Here is an 18,999-nt window from a genome sequence, read left to right as displayed (position 1 = left end):
TTGATTTTGATGCCAGGCCTACTGTAATTTTTTTATTTTATGTACCAGTCCTACTGTAAACTTTGAGTCTCTCTCTCTCTCTCTCTCTCTCTCTCTCTCTCTCTCTCTCTCTCTCTCTCTCTCTCTCTCTCTCTCTCTCTCTCTCTTAATCTTTCTTATCTTGTCTCTTCCATTTTATTTCTCCACGTCTCCTTCCGTCCTTTTTTTAAACCTCAATTCCTCATTCCCTACAGCTCTCTCATCACATCTCATTCCCCTCCTTATCTCTCTATTCAACTCCCTCTTCACTCCTTCCTACCATCCTTCCTCCTCACTCCCACCTCCCCCCTCAGTGTGACGCAACAGATCCCTTCCAACCTCCCAACGCACATGGTTCTGGCTGCCGCCATTGTTGCTAACAAATAGCCTAGTCATCTCCGTGGGACTGTAAACAAACAGTATTCAATATTTAGCTTCATATCTGCGCGATAAGACACATCCAGGAAACTTTTGCATCATTTATGAAGCGCAGGAATAAATTCTCTCTGCCTAATTAGTTAGATTAAATACTTTCAAAAGAAGAAATTAAAATGATCAGAGTATCAAGGATCTTGTTATTAAAATGATTTAATTGCTCGTCTCTATTGATATTCTGAAGATTGTGCACTTTGTGAGTATGTTCCTTCATTTTGTCTATTCCTAACGGCGTTTTATTTGTATTTTCCCTGGGTTCTGATACCAGTCCGACGCTGCATATTCGTGGGATAGTCTTACATACGTGATGGACTGATATCTGAAATATGTCTTCAAGTTCCTAAAGGCAGTCGTTGGCAGCCTTGCCTGACTTTGTCTGGTATATATGGGTTTCAGGCGACAAGTTCGGTGTGATGCTTATGCCCAAGACCTATGTCGGGAACCCGAAGTTGGCTCCCCTAGTGTACTAAGTCCTCATCAGCCTCCTTTTCCTGGCAACCTCTTCATTACTTCGTTCTAGCTCGAGATGACCTCGCAGTCGTCTGCTATTCAACTCCCTCATCGTCCATCACTGTTTATGGTAAGTTTACCATATAGTTTATGGTAAACTTTGTTTATGGCCTTACCCCCCCCCCTACTCGTTTTCCCTGGAACACGACCCGCCAAACGGATAACAACTAGGTACCCAGTTATTGCTGGGTAAAAAGGGGCGAACAGTTACGGTTTGGCAACCATGCAGTCCTCCCTGACCAGGGCACTATTCCACACCAAATCGCTGGCAGTGCTCGGGGCGAGTGTGTGACCACGACGCCGCCAGAGACTGGCTACTTCTGTAAATAGCGACATATCGGAGCCCATTCCTTCAGGCTGGTATTCAACAAATGTCAGAAACAATATTGGTTAGACGACTAGTCTTTGAGTACTCTGTTGGTTACAGTTCCTAACCTGACGTTCCATTTTTCATCACAATTCTTTGTTCCATTTGTTCATATCTCTCTCTCTCTCTCTCTCTCTCTCTCTCTCTCTCTCTCTCTCTCTCTCTCTCTCTCTCTCTCTCTCTCTCTCTCTCTCTCTCTCTCTCTCTGTCTCTCTCTGTCTCTCTCTCTCTCTCTCTCTCTCTCTCTCTCTCTCTCTCTCTCTCTCTCTCTCTCTCTCTCTTCTCTCTCTCTCTTTCTCTCTCTTCTCTCTTCTCTCTCTCTCTCTCTCTCTCTCTCTCTCTCTCTCTCTCTCTCTCTCTCTCTCTCTCTCTCTCTCTGCCCCCTCCTACAATCTCTCTCTCCCCTTTACCATCATCCTTCTCACTCTCTCCCTCCCTTCCACTTCCTTCTCGCTGCCTCCTTCCTTTACTCTGTCTCTCCCTAACTCGTCTCTTCCCTTTTCATCATTTATCACATTCCCCTCTTACAAAATCTTTCCCCTCCCTTCCTGTCTCCTTTCCTCCCTCGCATCACCCTCTCTCTCTCCCTTCCTGGCCAGCTGTAAGTACCGTGTCCTCTCCCTGCAGCCGTGGAGGCCTGCACCCTGAAGCAACGGAGCATCGTGGGCATCTTACTCTCCGTGCCCTTCGCCCTGGGCTTCATGCTCCTGCCGGGGATCGCTTACTTCGTCAGGGACTGGCGGCACCTCCACCTCGCTATCTCCCTCCCCGTCATCCTCCTCACGGCTAGTACCGTGTGAGTATCTCTCATTTTACGCACACACACACGGCAACAACGTTGTTTTAGATTCAGCAAGTTGGAACACAAAGTTCCAAGTAGCACGGGGTATGGTGAGCCCGTAGTGGACTTACCTGGCACAGGAGCGGGGCTGGGTGTGTGTGTCTGTGTGTGTGTGTGTATGTATACCTCCTCATACTCTAAGCTGTGTGTATATATCGCGGACTTGGTGAAGCGCGTAAAAGTATATATACGTATATCCGTTCGCCTCATTCTCTGGTGTTTGGATTTTGCCTTCTGCCTGGAAAAGAAAATTGCGATTTAATGCTTTCTATGTCATTTTTTTTCTGGGGAGGGAGTCTGGGGGATTGGGTAGGGCGGGTGAGAGGGAACTTTGTTGCCCCAAACATTTCTCATTGTCGACACCAACCACGTAAGTTGCCACGTTCTTTAAAGTTTGGAGTATTAACCATTTTATGTTTCATTTTTCTTGTTTTCGTTCGGCTTCATGTTCTAAACATTTTGGTCAGATCAGAATTTCATTATTTTTCATTTCATTTTCAGTGAATGGTTTTCTCTCTTATATATTAAGCACGCCACGACGTTATATATTATATATTTCTCTGTTCTTATTAATATTATAATATCTTATTATAGAACAATTATATATTGAGCACGCTCTCTTATATATGTAAGGAATATTTCCTTCTCTACGACATTGACATATTTGTTATATATGAGCTTGTGTAGATTAATGCCATACTTCATTTTGTCGATATTATATTTACTTTCTGTGTCGATAGTCAATATTTTCTCATAAAAAATATATGATTGTTATCCCTCTTAATTTTTTATCTGAAGGTCGTTTTCTTTCTCTGTAACATTAACCGCTATTTTTCCCATACATTTCCATTAATCGGTCTAGACGTAACTTGATATTTATGTATTTATTTATATATATATATTTTATTTCTTTATTTATTGTATTTATTTATTTGTTTATTTATTTATTAATGTATTTATCTATATACTAAAAGGTGCGTTGGGTTTGTAATTATATAACATTGGTGTTCTTACATCTTTTCCAAGCCACTAACACACATAGTGTTTCTTGCGAGGTCGTAGACGGTATTATTCAGGTCAGTGGTTTGATGATGACTCGATTGGTGACCAAGATCGGCAATTCAAGGTTTGACTTTCACAGTAATGAACTCATTCACAAACTCGTAAACACATCAATACGCTCACAAAAAAAACTCACACTCTCTGGCATACACACAATAAATAACAGTTTGCCAACAGACTAGTACTAGAGTTGAGACAAAAGCTACTAGGAAAAAATACATCATCTGTGTCTCTCAGAAATGAAGAACACAAAGAAGGGACATAATCGCGACATTCAAAATACTTTGATAGTAAAGACAGAGTGGACATGTACAACGAGCCAGAGTAGCATTAGTTATAACCTTAGCAATGAACAGATATTAAAGTAATGGGGCGAGCTAGAAACAGAGGTACTGGAGGCTGACTACATGTGTGAATTCATAAGTATGAGAGATCTTCACTATGACTGTCGATTGAAAGTGAAATGATAGATCTAGGATCTGGAACTCAGTCCTCGTGAAATCTACTACTTGAGCACGCATCCACACCAAGGTAGAGAGAAATAGGACATATGATCACGAAATACAAAATACAGAGGGAAATTTTTGTCGTAGACGAGGACATGAGGCTATTCGGCATGTGAGGGACAAGCACCGTGGATTATTATTATTATTATTATTATTATTCACAGAGAGTAATCACACTAACGTGATGTATCAATGAGAAAATCCGCAGGAATCGTGATGAGGATTCGAACCTATGCGGTGGGTTCGAATCCTCGTGTGTTCAACAGAACTCCAGGCTGCAATACTTTTGACCATGTCGTGACCTGTTTGTCTGTGGCGTGTGCGTGGGAATAACCACCACATAGGTTCGAATCCTCATCACGACTCCTGTGGATTTTCTCATAATTATTATTATTGATGACCCAACTACACATCAGAAAATGGAGAAACGACGATGTTTCGGTCCATCCAAGACCATTATCAAGTCCTGTAATTACACCACTTGATAATAATAATTAGTAAGTCGTGTAATTATTATTATCAGCATCAGATTATTATCAACAATCTGCTATTGATAATAATCTGCTGCTCAAAGTTTCCGTGGCCACTGAGATAATTTTGTAGTAAATTATTGCCCACGTGAGGAGTGTTGGCGGCACTGGTGAGACTAAAGTTGTTATATACGGTTCCCGCCTGTGCTCCCACAGCATATTACCAGAGTCCCCCCGGTGGCTACTGCACACCAGGAGGTGGAGGGAGGCGGAGAAAGAGCTGCAGAGAGCGGCCAGGTGGAACGGCAGGAAGACCTCAGACTGCAGTTGGATCCTCTCCACCATCTCCCAGATGAAGGCTGAGGTTAGTTGGGGCTGTATTCGTTGTATTTCTGTGTAGTCAGGAAAGGGACTAGGAAAGAACGCGGGGTTATTTTGGGAAGGAATGGTGTCCAATCACTTGAACGGTCGGGGATTGAACGCCGACCTGAATGAAGCGTGTGTGTGTGTGTGTGTGTGTGTTGGCACCAGCCACGTCGACCATCTGACAGTTGGTTACTCGTCCGTTATGAATCACTCGAACACCAGCCAAAGGTCTCACTAAATTTGGCCTGACACCTGGAGCTTCTCCGTCCATCTATAGTGCGTGGGTGACTTTAACCTTCATGTTTCGGTACATGCAATGGACGCTTGTTGCCTTGAGAAGATTTTAGACTTGAAACGCGCAAGATTAAGGTGGGGTCAAGATTCAAGATTCACAATGCACTTAAGCGTCCACTTATGAGATCTGGACCTCTTACGTCGATTATGGCGGCTTACTCTCTATTTACAAAACAGTTTACGAGGTTCGAAGCGCTACGGAGTGGTCTTCAGACCAAACTTATTAATGTTATGGATACCCTCACAACACTTCAGACTTCGTAAACTGTTTAGTTAATACAGACTAAGATGCCATGATCGAGATAAAAAGAGGTACAAATCTCGTAAATGGACACGTATTTTTTTTTAATCCTGGGTTCAAAAAAACATGTTTACACATTCATTTTTTTCATATTACGAGAGATTTCATGTAAACAATGCCGACAAGGGCTACGCCACCCCTCACAAAGTCCTTCTCCCAGTCGCTGTTGTTTAAAAGCTGTTTTAACCTCTCACATCCTAGCATTACAATAGAGTAGAAAGTCGCTCCTCCCCCGGTAGCGTCATGGCAGTAGTCATCCTGGGAGACAGGGGGGCACCACGAAAATAATTACAAAAAAACATCTTTCCTTTGGCTGACAACCTAACGCTACCGTCATTAACCTGTCGTCGTCAGCTGTACTGCTTGAACACCTTCAAAACTCCTCGGATATATCGCAGCCTCATTCCGCTTATTGCTCCGTAATTACTTATCGAATATTTAACATGTAGGTTAATTAGCTCTGTCGATCACCCAGGTGACGGGAGCCTCGTAAGTACCTCGCTGGTCGTTCAACCCGTCCTTCTAATAGCAAGTCGCATGTTGACGTATATAAGGCCAAAACTCTCGAACTAGAACATGGTAGCGGCTCGCGAAATTGACATTATGTCGCGTTTTCCATAGCCCGCGTCGCCACACCCCCGTGCTACTTGGAACTTTTTCGGTTCTGAGTTGCTGAATCTATAACAACCACAACAACAACAATCTCTCAGTCCGCCTGTCACAACCACGTCTCACAATTTTGTTGTACCGGTGTATAAATCATTTTTGTTTTTTATGGGATATGGAATATCTGTTGTATTTGGGTAGAACAAGAGAGAGAGACTGCCGAATCAATAGGACAATAGACACGTTGAATTCCACATTATACGACACACTTTGACTACAACATTTACGTGAGACACTTTGAACTGAACATCACACAAGGCATTTGAATTTAAAATTATATTTGACATTTTGAATTCCACACTACACAAGACACTAATACATTTTGAGTTTGCATTAAATACTTTAAACTCTACATTGCAGGAGATATTTTGAATTCCAAATTATACGAGGCACTTTGAATTCCACAGAACACCGAGACATTTCTATATCCTCATCAATCACGAATCTTCCCCTGCCGTGCCTAAAACCTCCTGATGGAATCCTAAAATTAGCGTTTTAACCTATGATCGCTAAACCAAAAAACTGTCGCAATAGTAACATTCCCCCTACACTGGAATACCAGAGTACGTCTTTCGTGACTTCAATCTCGATGTGAAAATCGTGGTTCTCAAGTTCAAGTATGTTTATTGAGAGAAGAAAGAAAGAAATACATCTCAAAGGGATAGAGTAGCTTAGGCTATTTCTACCCCCTCTGTGGTTCTCAAGCTGGCGGCAAAATGACCCTCCCGTCTCTATATACCTCCCTCTGTTTCCTTTGCTCTTACAATTGCTTTTCCTTTTCCTGCGTCCCCCTTTTCTTCCCTCCTTTCCACCGTCTCTCCCTCTGTTTCCCCATCCTCTGATCCCTCATACTCGTCTCCACCAAAACTCATTAAGCCCGAGCAGTCCGTGTTCGGTGGCAGAAATGTTGACATTCCCTGGCGGCTCCTAGTCCTTGCCAGGGGGGAGCAAAAGTGATAGTAATTGCAGTAATAGTATTAGTAGTAATGGTAAGACAAAAATTAATGTAACGGCAGTAACTGCAGCATAAGTGGCGATAGTACCAGTAGCATTAATGATGATGATACTGTAAACATCTCACGAATTCGTTCCAGTGCATGAAGGCAATAGCTACTGGCTGACTTGTTGACAGTTGCGCGCGGGACCTTCCGGGCCTGCTCCCAGTCCTGGGAAACTTTAGATAAAATCTGTGAGTAATTTCTATGACATACACTCGTATACACTTTCATACTCATACATCTGTCGGAGAAAGGGCAGCTACACTTTTGTCTCCGAGGTATATAAGCTTGTTGTTCCACATTTGTAACGCAAGAAAATACGAGACAAGAAGACGAAGCCGTCACATGGTCATAAGTTTGTCTCTGCTAGTTCTACACCTCCAGCCTTCCTGCAGCGACCATGGCAGGAAGAGTCGTTCTCGTTGGCAGCTAGATCCATTGCTGGTTGCTACTACTCTCCAATCCTCTGCACGCTCTCCCAAACGCATCATAACTTGGTACTGCTTGTTCTAGTTCCTTTCTGTGGAACCTTGGTTCTCAGGCATTAGCCTTCTCATTATATCTGGCTGGTACTTCCTTTTTCTGCCAGCCGTCTCCAACCTGCCTACCGTCGTGTCTGGGGACATTCTTCATGCCAAATTTTTACGTTCTTATTCTTTGAGATCTGAAAAGGCACACAAAGAGTTTAGATATCTTCATGGTCGTCCGTACATGGTTGGCGAGTCCAGGAATGATACCTACTTGAGGTCTGATGAAGATGAACAAATTCATTTGAATTTGTTCATTTGATGCATCACGCTACTGTGATTTCTGTGCGTGTCTGATGAAGATCTTTTGTTCACTATATATTCCTTTTTGTACTACCCACTCACAGGACGAGTATGGGGTGCACAATAAACTAGCCGCCTCCGACGGCAACAATTAATCAATCCATCGTCATGCTGGTTTAGAACTTTCTCCTGATAATTACCTTACCTTACCAACACCATTAGTCATCCACAACCATTAAAATCTCCTCAAGCTGCTCACAGTTTCACCACCGATGACTCCAGAAAGCATTGAGCTAAATAACCTGGAGGGGGGAGGGGGGAGGGAAGAGTGTGATTCAGTGCCTCTAACCTCCAAAAGCCTCGTCTATAAGTTCTTTTATCTTCCTTGGTTGATTATGGTGGTTGGTTCTCGTTGTGTTGTGAACCGTCCTTGCGGTGTGTGTGTGTGTGTGTGTGTGTGTGTGTGTGTGTGTGAGGTGGGGGAAGGGGAGGCGGCTTTGACGATTACGTGAAGGTGAAAGAAGATGGCGGTAAACAAGGCTGTTGGCCTCTGAATCATGTGTGCTGTTGTTGTTATTTTAGATTTAGCTACTCAGAACGAAGTGTCCATGTAGCACGGGCTATGGTGAGCCCTGTCGGAAAATCCGACACCATTTAATATATCATACAGACAGATAATAGCTGTGTTGTATAAACAAGTTACCCATAGAAAACGTAACTTGTAGTGGAATTACCGTCTAAAGAAAACGGGATATCATCACCACATACTATTATATTCTCCACCTATTATGGTGGGAATTATTCTTAAATACATTAGTCTTTGGACTTTACCATCATAGAAACATCTTATATAAATTAACTTAATTATCAATATTAAAGTAGAGTAAATGTGACCCTTCTATCACTTTCTGACATGTGGACAATGTAAGCCAGGCGTCAGAGGGAGGAAGGAGGGCAGCCATTGTTTATATTGAGACCAGAGGCTCACACGGGAGCAAATTCGGCTCCTGTTAAATTTACTTGGACGTAGTGTTATGGAAGCCAAAGGTGTACCATTGTCAACACGCTGTCTACAAATTCAAGTTAAGTCTATCCGAAACCCGTTTATCATTCATTTATGGCCATTAATGTCAGGATATAGGGTGACCCGGTTAGATCGCGAAATCGCCTCAAACTAAAGGTAATTAAGCCAGGTCTTCATGTTCCATGTACTGTTTTCTCTGATATAGCTTGTCATATATAGGATTCTGGCTTCACAGCTAGCGCACTTTTGACAGGTCAAGTCGAGGATGCAAGATTTGTGCACCAGTTACTGGGTGATATGGAAGCTACCTCAAAGAGGATAATTAGGTGTCTACACCCTAGTTATACCTGGTGGACTAACCTGCTGTACTATAAGATAAGGAACCTCTTCAATGTATGTAGTTAATTTTGTAGTTTGATTGGCTGCATATATATATAAACTATTAAACCCCCCCTAATGTGTAGAGGATCGATTTGTGAGATTATGAGATTATTGCAGAAATACAGTCCACTTATCATTATACAAATTGCTATCGAAGTATATAAATTAACGTAAATATAAATTCATATAAATTAAATAAATATAAATCTCACAGGTCGGTTCCCACAAGCCCGTAACTATGTGTGTTTCTGCCCCCGCGAATCATAGGGGCAGAGGTGGAGGGACAAGACACGCAGAAGGATGAGGGGGAAATGTGTGAACACCGATTCTCAAATTAGTTGTCTGTCATTCAAAAACACACACACACACACACACACACACACACACACACACACACACACACACACACACACACACACACACACACACACACTCTCACTCTCTCTCTCTCTCTCTCTCTCTCTCTCTCTCTCTCTCTCTCTCTCTCTCTCTCTCTCTCTCTCTCTCTCTCTCTCTGCCTTGTTTCCTCAGCACCATCGCCGCTTAAGCCACAGTGTGTGTGCATGTGTGTTTGCATTTATGCACTTACAGACAGATGAGACTTACGATATCCTTATAGTCATCTAACTTCTTATATATCTCATCCACAGAAGCCTTTATTTCGTATATTTCTACCGTCAGACAGTCATTAATATATATCTTTTCTATAAAGAAAATCAATCAAAAATTCCCCGTTTTATCTGCATGAAAAATGCAACAGTAACTCCATAGATGTTTTCAAGAATTTTCCACAAATGTGTTACAATTTCACGGCTGAAGTTGAATCCAGACACAACACAAACACCTTTGGCATATTACTCGCAAATCCGCATTCACTGATCTTCCGCGAACACAGACATTCCGTTCGAGGGATCCAACATAAACGTCTTAGAATCTGCAACAGCTGACGGTATATACACACATTTGAATACTACACAGGAATCTGCATTCTGGAGGGCTTGTGCAAACATCTTGCCATATTGCCAGCGATTGAACATGGTGGCCAATGAATCTGCCTACGAGTGAATCTGACGATGAATGAAGCTGGCGACGAATGATCCTGACGACAAATGATACTGGCGACGAATTAACCTGGCGTAACCTCCATACATATAAGAAAATTGAGCGAAGGAGTTCAATGCTCCGCACTGACTCGCTAGTCTGTGCTCGGCAGCGAAGACACTGATCCCCTTAAGCTCTCGTTTTCTAAAGCAATTAAGCTTCGTTCGATTCAAAGAATTTAATGTGAGCCTTTGCTGAATTATTTTTTTTTGGGGGGGAGGGGTGGCGGTGTGTTCAAGAGCTTAAATGACTTTGTATTAATAATTCTGCATAAAGCTTTCTGTGTGTGTACTCACTAAGTTGTGAGTACACACACACACACACACACACACACACACACACACACACACACACACACTAAGCTTTATGCAGAAATATTAATACAAAGTCATTTAAGCTCTCCAACACCCCGCCCCAACAACAAAAAATGGTCATGAGAGAGAACTCACTCGTCATGAGAGAACTCACTCGTCATGAGAGAACTCACTCGTCATGAGAAAACTCACTCGTCATGAGAGAGAACTCACTCTCACTCGTCCTTCTCACCGACATTATGTCTTGGAGGCTGCGAACACACCCCTACGGTGATTATCCGGGTAATACAGTTAGCCAGCCAATCAGCAGATGCCGCTGACGTCACGGCATCACGCTAATAATCTCAATTACATTATTAATTTGTAACTGTTCATCCTATCTTTTTTTTCCAATTCTGAAGAAATTTATCCAGAAGAATTGAAGCCTCTTCTCTCTTTCATCATATTGTCCATTTTGTAGGATATTGTGCCTTTCTTATTTCTATAAATCCTTCTAAGGATTTTGTACTTCGTTGTCATGTCTACCTCTGCTTTTTGCTTCCTCCAGTGTAGTGAGGTCAAGCTCCCTTAAGCATTCCTGGTTGGTCAGTGCTCCTCCATTTACGCAACAACCTCTTTAGATATCTCTGGATATTGTTTTAGTGATTTGGTTTAATTTTCTTTTGATGCTCTTGACTTCTCCACACTGGAAAAAGGAGGAGCACGGGTTTTTGATTAACGTACGTGTGTGTGTGTGTGTGTGTGTGTGTGTGTGTGTGTGTGTGTGTGTGTGTGTGTGTGTGTGTGTGTGTGTGTGTGTGTGTGTTTACCTAGTTGTGCTTGCAGGGGTTGAGCTTTGCTCTTTCAGCCCGCCTCTCAACTGCCAATCAACTGATACTAACTACTATTTTTTTCCTCCACACACACACACACACACACACACACACACACACACACACACACACACACACACACACACACACACACACACACACACACACAGTAGGTTCAGGCCCACCCAGTAGACTCAGGAACCTGTACACCAGTTGATTGACAGTTGAGAGGCGGGACCAAAGAACCAAAGCTCAACCCCCGCAAGCACAAATAGGTGAGTACATACACACACACACACGTAGCAGCTCCGTAACAGCTGTCTACCTCCCAGGTACCTATTTATTGCTAGGTAACAGGGGCATTAAGGGTAAAAGAAACTTTGCCCATTTGTTTCTGCCTGGTCCGGGAATCGAACCCCAGGCCATAGAATTAAGAGTTCAGCGCGCTGTCCACTCAGCTACCTGACCCCCCCCCCCCTCCCCTGTGTGTGTGTGTGTGTGTGTTCACCTAGTTGTTCACCTAGTTGTGTTTGCGGGGGTTGAGCTTTGCTCTTTCGGCCCGCCTCTCAACTGTCAATCAACTGTTTACTAACTACACTAACTACTTTTTTTTTTCCACACCACACACACACACACACCCCAGGAAGCAGCCCGTGACAGCTGACTACCTCCCAGGTACCTATTTACTGCTAGGTAACAGGGGCATTCAGGGTGAAAGAAACTTTGCCCATTTGTTTCTGCCTCGTGCGGGAATCGAACCCGCGCCACAGAATTACAAGTCCTGCGCGCTATCCACCAGGCTACGAGGCCCCATGATGTGTGTGTGTGTGTGTGTGTGTGTGTGTGTGTGTGTGTGTGTGTGTGTGTGTGTGTGTGTGTGTGTGTGTGTGTGCGTGCGCGCGCGCACACGCACACGCACACGCACACACACACACACACACACACACACACACACACACACACACACACACACACACACAGGCGATAGCGTTATATAAGTTTTCTCTGTTACATTAACAAATAACTACGATTACTGAAAGCAAGCAACACACCGACCTGAATGGTGAAGATCGCGTGCAAGCAAGACTCTCCAACAAGTCCTTGTCTACCTGCGAAAAATCTCTCCAATTAAATAAGTTTGCTCGCTGAAGTAGGCTTGCGAGGCTGAGAGATATTACCGTTGGACTTGAAAATGGTCTGCCATAACGATAATGTTTATATTTTAACATCTGTCGACAGGATTTGCCTTAACATAGGACCCTTATGGTTCACCAAACTGGTTAAGAAAGTATGTAGTCTTCCCAATAGTCGTGACTTTCTTTGGAGATATGTTTAAGAAATAATTCAAATTAGATTCACTTCGATGCATTTGCTTCAGTTCGACGACATTTTTTCGCAAACTTCTCACGACTTATCCCGTAGAAAATCTCACTTCAACCGCATAACCAGGGAGGCATTCAATAGCGCTCACAAAGGAGGCATATGGAGTTGTTGACGCATATAAAAGCCTCTCTCGAGGTGATTATGACTATAGTTTACGCCTTACTAACGAGAAAAGGACTCGCCATGACCAGCAGCACTTCTGGATTATGCGCTTATTATAGACACATACGTGTATAAACATATAAATCAACTGTTGTACAATCTCTTTCTCTTACGCACACACACACACACACGCACAACGAGGATAAGACAGGACAGAGATGGTTGGGCAGACTGCATATTTCTGGACTGCCAAAAAGCCTTTGATACAGTACCGCACATGAGACTGCTGTTCAAGCTCGAGAGGCAGGCGGGGGTGGGGGGAAAGGTCCTAGAATGGATAAGGAACTACCTAACAGGAAGGAGCCAAAGAGTTACGGTAAGGGGCGAGAAGTCGGACTGGCGAACAGTAACAAGTGGAGTACCACAAGGATCGGTGCTGGGACCAATTCTATTTCTTGTATATGTTAACGACATGTTTACAGGCGTAGAGTCCTACATGTCGATGTTTGCGGATGATGCAAAGTTGATGAGAAGAGTTGTGACAGATGAGGATTGCAGGATCCTCCAAGAGGACCTGAACAGATTGCAGAGATGGTCAGAGAAATGGCTACTAGAATTCAACACGAGCAAATGTAAAGTTATGGAAATGGGACTAGGAGATAGGAGACCAAAGGGACAGTACACAATGAAGGGAACAGCCTACCTGTAACGACGCGTGAAAGAGACCTGGGGGTGGACGTAACACCTAATCTATCTCCTGAGGCACATATTAATAGGATAACGACAGCAGCGTACTCTACACTGGCAAAAGTTAGAACATCATTCAGAAACCTAAGTAAGGAGGCATTTAGGGCGCTTTACACTGCCTACGTAAGGCCAGTCTTAGAGTATGCCGCCTCATCATGGAGTCCCCATCTGAAGAAGCATATAATGAAACTGGAAAAGGTTCAGAGGTTTGCAACGAGACTCGTCCCAGAGCTACGAGGGATGGGGTATGAAGAGCGCCTGAGGGAACTGTGCCTTACGACACTAGAAAGAAGAAGGGAGAGGGGGGACATGATAGGAACGTATAAGATACTCAGAGGAATTGACAGAGTGGACATAGACGAAATGTTCACACGGAATAGTAACAGAACGAGAGGACATGGATGGAAACTTGAAACTCAGATGAGTCACAGAGATGTTAGGAAGTTTTCTTTTAGCGTGAGAGTAGTGGGGAAATGGAATGCACTTGGGGAACAGGTTGTGGAAGCAAATACTATTCATACTTTTAAAACCAGGTATGATAGGGAAATGGGACAGGAGTCATTGCTGTAAACAACCGATGCTCGAAAGGCGGGATCCAAGAGTCAATGCTCGATCCTGCAAGCACATATAGGTGAGTACATATAGGTGAGTACACACACACACACACACACACACACACACACACACACACACACACACACACACACACACACACACACACACACACACACACACACACACACACACACACACGTGTGTAGAGACGGGAGACCTACCAGAAATATGGAAGACGGCGAATGTGGTCCCAATATACAAAAAGGGCGACAGACAAGAGACACTGAACTACAGGCCAGTGTCCTTGACTTGTATACCATGCAAGGTGATGGAGAAGATCGTGAGAAAAAACCTGGTAACACATCTGGAGAGAAGGGACTTCGTGACAAATCGCCAACATGGATTCAGGGAGGGTAAATCTTGCCTTACAGGCTTGATAGAATTCTACGATCAGGTGACACAGATTAAGCAAGAAAGAGAGGGCTGGGCGGACTGCATTTTCTTGGATTGTCGGAAAGCCTTTGACACAGTACCGCATAAGAGGCTGGTACATAAGCTGGAGAGACAGGCAGGTGTAGCTGGTAAGGTGCTCCAGTGGATAAGGGAGTATCTAAGCAATAGGAAGCAGAGAGTTACGGTGAGGGGTGAGACCTCCGATTGGCGTGAAGTCACCAGTGGAGTCCCACAGGGCTCTGTACTCGGTCCTATCTTGTTTCTGATATATGTAAATGATCTCCCGGAGGGTATCGATTCATTTCTCTCAATGTTTGCGGACGATGCTAAAATTATGAGAAGGATTAAAACAGAAGAGGACTGTTTGAGGCTTCAAGAAGACCTAGACAAGCTGAAGGAATGGTCGAACAAATGGTTGTTAGAGTTTAACCCAACCAAATGTAATGTAATGAAGATAGGTGTAGGGAGCAGGAGGCCAGATACAAGGTATCATCTGGGAGAGGAAATTCTTCAGGAGTCAGAGAAGGAAAAAGACTTGGGGGTTGATATCACGCCAGACCTGTCTCCTGCAGCACATATCAAGCGGATAACATCAGCGGCATATGCCAGGCTGGCCAACATACGAACGGCATTCAGAAACTTGTGTAAAGAATCATTCAGAACTTTGTATACCACATATGTCAGGCCAATCCTGGAGTATGCAGCCCCAGCATGGAGTCCATATCTAGTCAAGGATAAGACTAAACTGGAAAAGGTTCAAAGGTTTGCCACCAGACTAGTACCCGAGCTGAGAGGTATGAGCTACGAGGAGAGACTACGGGAATTAAACCTCACTTCGCTGGAAGACAGAAGAGTTAGGGGGGACATGATCACCACATTCAAGATTCTGAAGGGGATTGATAGGGTAGATAAAGACAGTCTATTTAACACAAGGGGAACACGCACAAGGGGACACAGGTGGAAACTGAGTGCCCAAATGAGCCACAGAGATATTAGAAAGAACTTTTTTAGTGTCAGAGTGGTTGACAAATGGAATGCACTAGGAAGTGATGTGGTGGAGGCTGACTCCATACACAGTTTCAAGTGTAGATATGACAGAGCCCGATAGGCTCATGAATCTGTACACCTGTTGATTGACGGTTGAGAGGCGGGACCAAAGAGCCAGAGCTCAACCCCCGCAAACACAACTAGGTGAGTACTAGGTGAGTACACACACACACACAAACACACACACTGAGAAGGGAGGAACTCCTAATATAAAATAGGCAAACCAGAGCGAGAGAGAGAGAAAGGAAGCAAGATGGAAGCTGAATATGTTTTGTTTTGCAGAGTGCTGCTGCTGTGGTGGGCGTGGGATGGGGAGGGGGAGCATATAGCTCCAGTCTTGGCAAACACGCTGGTTCAACATCGCCTTTAGTTTTGTGACGTTATTTATCAACGCTAATCGACCTTCCTTCCGAAAGAGCTTTGTATTCCCCTGTCGTCTCTCCCCCGCAACATGCGCCAGCTTTTACCCTCCTTTTCTAAAGCCTAGCCTTTTGCCTCTTAGATTGTAAAGCCTAAAGCCTAGCCTTTTGCGATCTGTTGTATGCCATAGACATTTTTACCGACCTTCGCTCTTATTCATATCGGCAGTAGATAAACATAAGCTGAAAGCATGGCCGAGTTATTATTAATTTTTTGCTCTAAAAATATATATTTTTCATTTGCCAATGGGTCAGAAATTGACCCATTTACTAGTTGTATGTGGAGCATTGCTGAAGGGAATTTTTGTTTTGTAAGCTGTCAAATTTATTTTATATTAGATTGCTTGCCTAGATTTCGTCTTTGATCATCTGGTCTCGTTAATTAACTCAATTTCGATATTTGAGGATCCGTTTTTGCGCCGGTTGTCGATCTACCTCAAACGCCAGGGTTGGAATTTTTTGTTTTGGTCTTTTTGTGAGTTTGTGCCAAGTAGCTGACTATCTTTGTGAAGCTTGAACCAGCTGACCATCTTTATGAAGCTTGAGTTAGCTGTCTACCTTTGTGAAACTTGAGCCAGCTGACTACCTTTGTGAAGCTTGAGAAAGCTGTCTATCTTTGTGAAGTTTGAGCCAGCTGTCTACCTTTGTGAAGCTTGAGAAAGCTGTCTATCTTTGTGAAGACTGAGCCAGCTGTCTATCTTTGTGAAGCTTGAGAAAGCTGTCTTTGTGAAGCTTGAGCCAGCTGTCTACCTTTGTGAAACTTGAGAAAGCTGTCTATCTTTGTGAAGACTGAGCCAGCTGTCTACCTTTGTGTTGTCAGAAAAAATAATTTGATTTGAAAGAAAATTGACAAGTATGCTTGGGGAACGCAATAGCAGAACCCGAACCAAGCAACGTTACAGCAGTGGCCGAGCGAAGGAACATAAGACCAGAGATCGAATAAAACCGGTCAGTATCTCAAAGCAGGGCCCAATAGAACACAAAAACCTGCTCACAATAAACAGGTTTACCGAATTTAATCAAATTAGCCAGGCGGGATGAGAATCTCAAGCGCTGAGGGACCCCTGTAGCGTTTTACAATAACAGACCTTTATTTTAACAGCTATTCTGCTTGATTTAGATATATCTATTTATTTTTATATATTTATTTAGGTATATATTTTTAGAATGTCTGTTTAGATCATTAGACATCTACTTATTTATATATCTGTTTATTTAGATATATATATTTATTTGTATATACCTGTTTAATATATATTGATGTATTTAGAGAGATCTATTTATTTAAAAATATATATTTGTATTTATATCGATTTACTTAGATACTATTTATTTATAAATATCTCTTATTTAGATATATCTCTTTATTTAAAGAAATCTATTTGTTTTGAGATATTTATATATTGAAATATATATATATTTATTTAGAGACGATATGATAGATCATGCAAGCATAATACCTTGAGTGGGAGAAATGAGAAAGGGGAGATGAGTGATGCTAAGATTAAAAATGAGAAAGGGGAGATGGCGGATGCTTGGATTAAAAATTTAATGGTAAACAATCTCCTACTCGCTCTCCCTCGCTGTCGGATCTCTGAATTGCCAAGCAAACTGTACACAACTGCAATTCGCTCAACTACGATTCACACAACTACAATCCATATAACTACAATCCACACAACTACAACTCACACAAGAATACAGGAAATTGCAGGCGTAGAGGTCACACACTCGCCCCGCGCTTCGCGAATGATTTGGTCCAAGAATAGTCCTGGGCAGGAAGGAGTGACTGGGCACCAAACCCTAACTGTTCACCCAGCATTAATTTGGTACCTGGTGGTGACGTGTGCCAAGGAAAACTAGCATTGTAAGGCTTACCCATAAGCTGTGGAAAGGGAAAGCTCTCAACCTGTTAACAGGAATCAAAAGTCATCTACTCCAGTACCTACCTGTGTAATTAAGGTCTGTTTGTCCATACGATAGCAACTCCTATTTATGTCCAACCAAATTCAGTTTGAAGAGCATTTTCAGTAATCAGCACTCCCGCATGAAGCCTAGTTGACGCTGGAATGAAAAGTTGAGCGAAACATCGTGAGGTTTGAAAATCAAACATCTTTCAGTCCTATGAATGGATTTTGTTATCGGTCACTGTAATTACCTATCAGTTCTGCTACTTCATTTCCAGCTGTATATTTGTTCATAAAGTGGCTGTACGGTCGTGTAAAACAAATACAGGTTATCGCCAAGTTGTATTCGTCTAGTTGTGCTTGCGGGGGATGAGCTGCGAGTCTTGGGTCCCGCCTCGTAATTGACTGTTATAGTTTTTTTTATCTTTATTGAATAAAATACAATATAAATCATATATACATAAATTTACAAGGTAATACTACATTACATAACAAGTGTTTCATATTATCACAGAGCATGAACTTTAAACCGCTAAATGTTATACTTATTTTTCTTTAAATGATTTAAAATTTTAGAGATTATATTTACATTAATTTACAGGGGGAAATTATTTCATTTAAATATATTTTATATAATTCTCAGTAAACAAATTTTCCATATCATCACAGATCATGAGCCGTAAACCCCAAATGTTATACCTGATCCTGCCTCGCACGAACTTCAATATTTTGTCTACTGAGTAACCCTCCTGCCTGCCTATCCACACAAAAAAATGTAATCAGAAAGTAGCATAATTATTGCATTCTTAATTTTCTTGCATTTTATGTCAATTTGAAACATTAAAAACCTCATTAACTCCACTCTAATTCTTGATCCACATAAATCTTTAAGAGTGTCTCTAATCCAGTTTATAAGAACAACTTTCTGCTTTATACTCGTAACGACGATGTTGATGGTTATGTTGATCCTAGTGATGATTATTACGTAGAGGAATGTGCTTGATGACAACATTTCCACCCCCCCCCCCCACTACTCAAAAACGTTAAAATCGTACAAATTGTCAGGTTAGGATGTATTGCGTTAGGCTCGGTTGGGTTAGGTTGGTTTGGGTTACGTTAGAGTAGATTGGGTAAGGTTAGGCGAACATTA

At 42.7% G+C, this 18,999-nt stretch overlaps 2 protein-coding genes across 4 annotated transcripts in view; both read left to right on the top strand.

The window, feature by feature from the left end:
* Positions 1 to 18,999, top strand: part of LOC123766158 (organic cation transporter protein) — a 79,922-nt gene that overhangs the window by 41,975 nt on the left and 18,948 nt on the right. For all 3 annotated transcript variants that reach the window (XM_069333877.1, XM_069333875.1, XM_069333876.1), the window contains 2 exons: positions 1,958 to 2,126; positions 4,426 to 4,573. In XM_069333877.1, coding sequence (XP_069189978.1) covers positions 1,958 to 2,126; positions 4,426 to 4,573 — 317 coding nt within the window. The remainder of the gene's footprint in view (positions 1 to 1,957; positions 2,127 to 4,425; positions 4,574 to 18,999) is intronic.
* The window catches only part of LOC123766159 (uncharacterized), a 48,113-nt gene continuing 38,024 nt past the window's right edge, over positions 8,911 to 18,999 (top strand). Inside the window, exon 1 of the mRNA XM_069333878.1 lies at positions 8,911 to 9,021. Coding sequence (XP_069189979.1) covers positions 8,926 to 9,021 — 96 coding nt within the window. The 5' untranslated portion in view covers positions 8,911 to 8,925. The remainder of the gene's footprint in view (positions 9,022 to 18,999) is intronic.

Source organism: Procambarus clarkii, chromosome 30, assembly GCF_040958095.1.
Source record: "Procambarus clarkii isolate CNS0578487 chromosome 30, FALCON_Pclarkii_2.0, whole genome shotgun sequence".
In the NCBI taxonomy this organism is placed as follows: Eukaryota; Metazoa; Arthropoda; class Malacostraca; order Decapoda; family Cambaridae; genus Procambarus; species Procambarus clarkii.
Note: the sequence above shows the minus strand (reverse complement) of the source record. Positions and strands in the feature narration are given on the sequence as shown.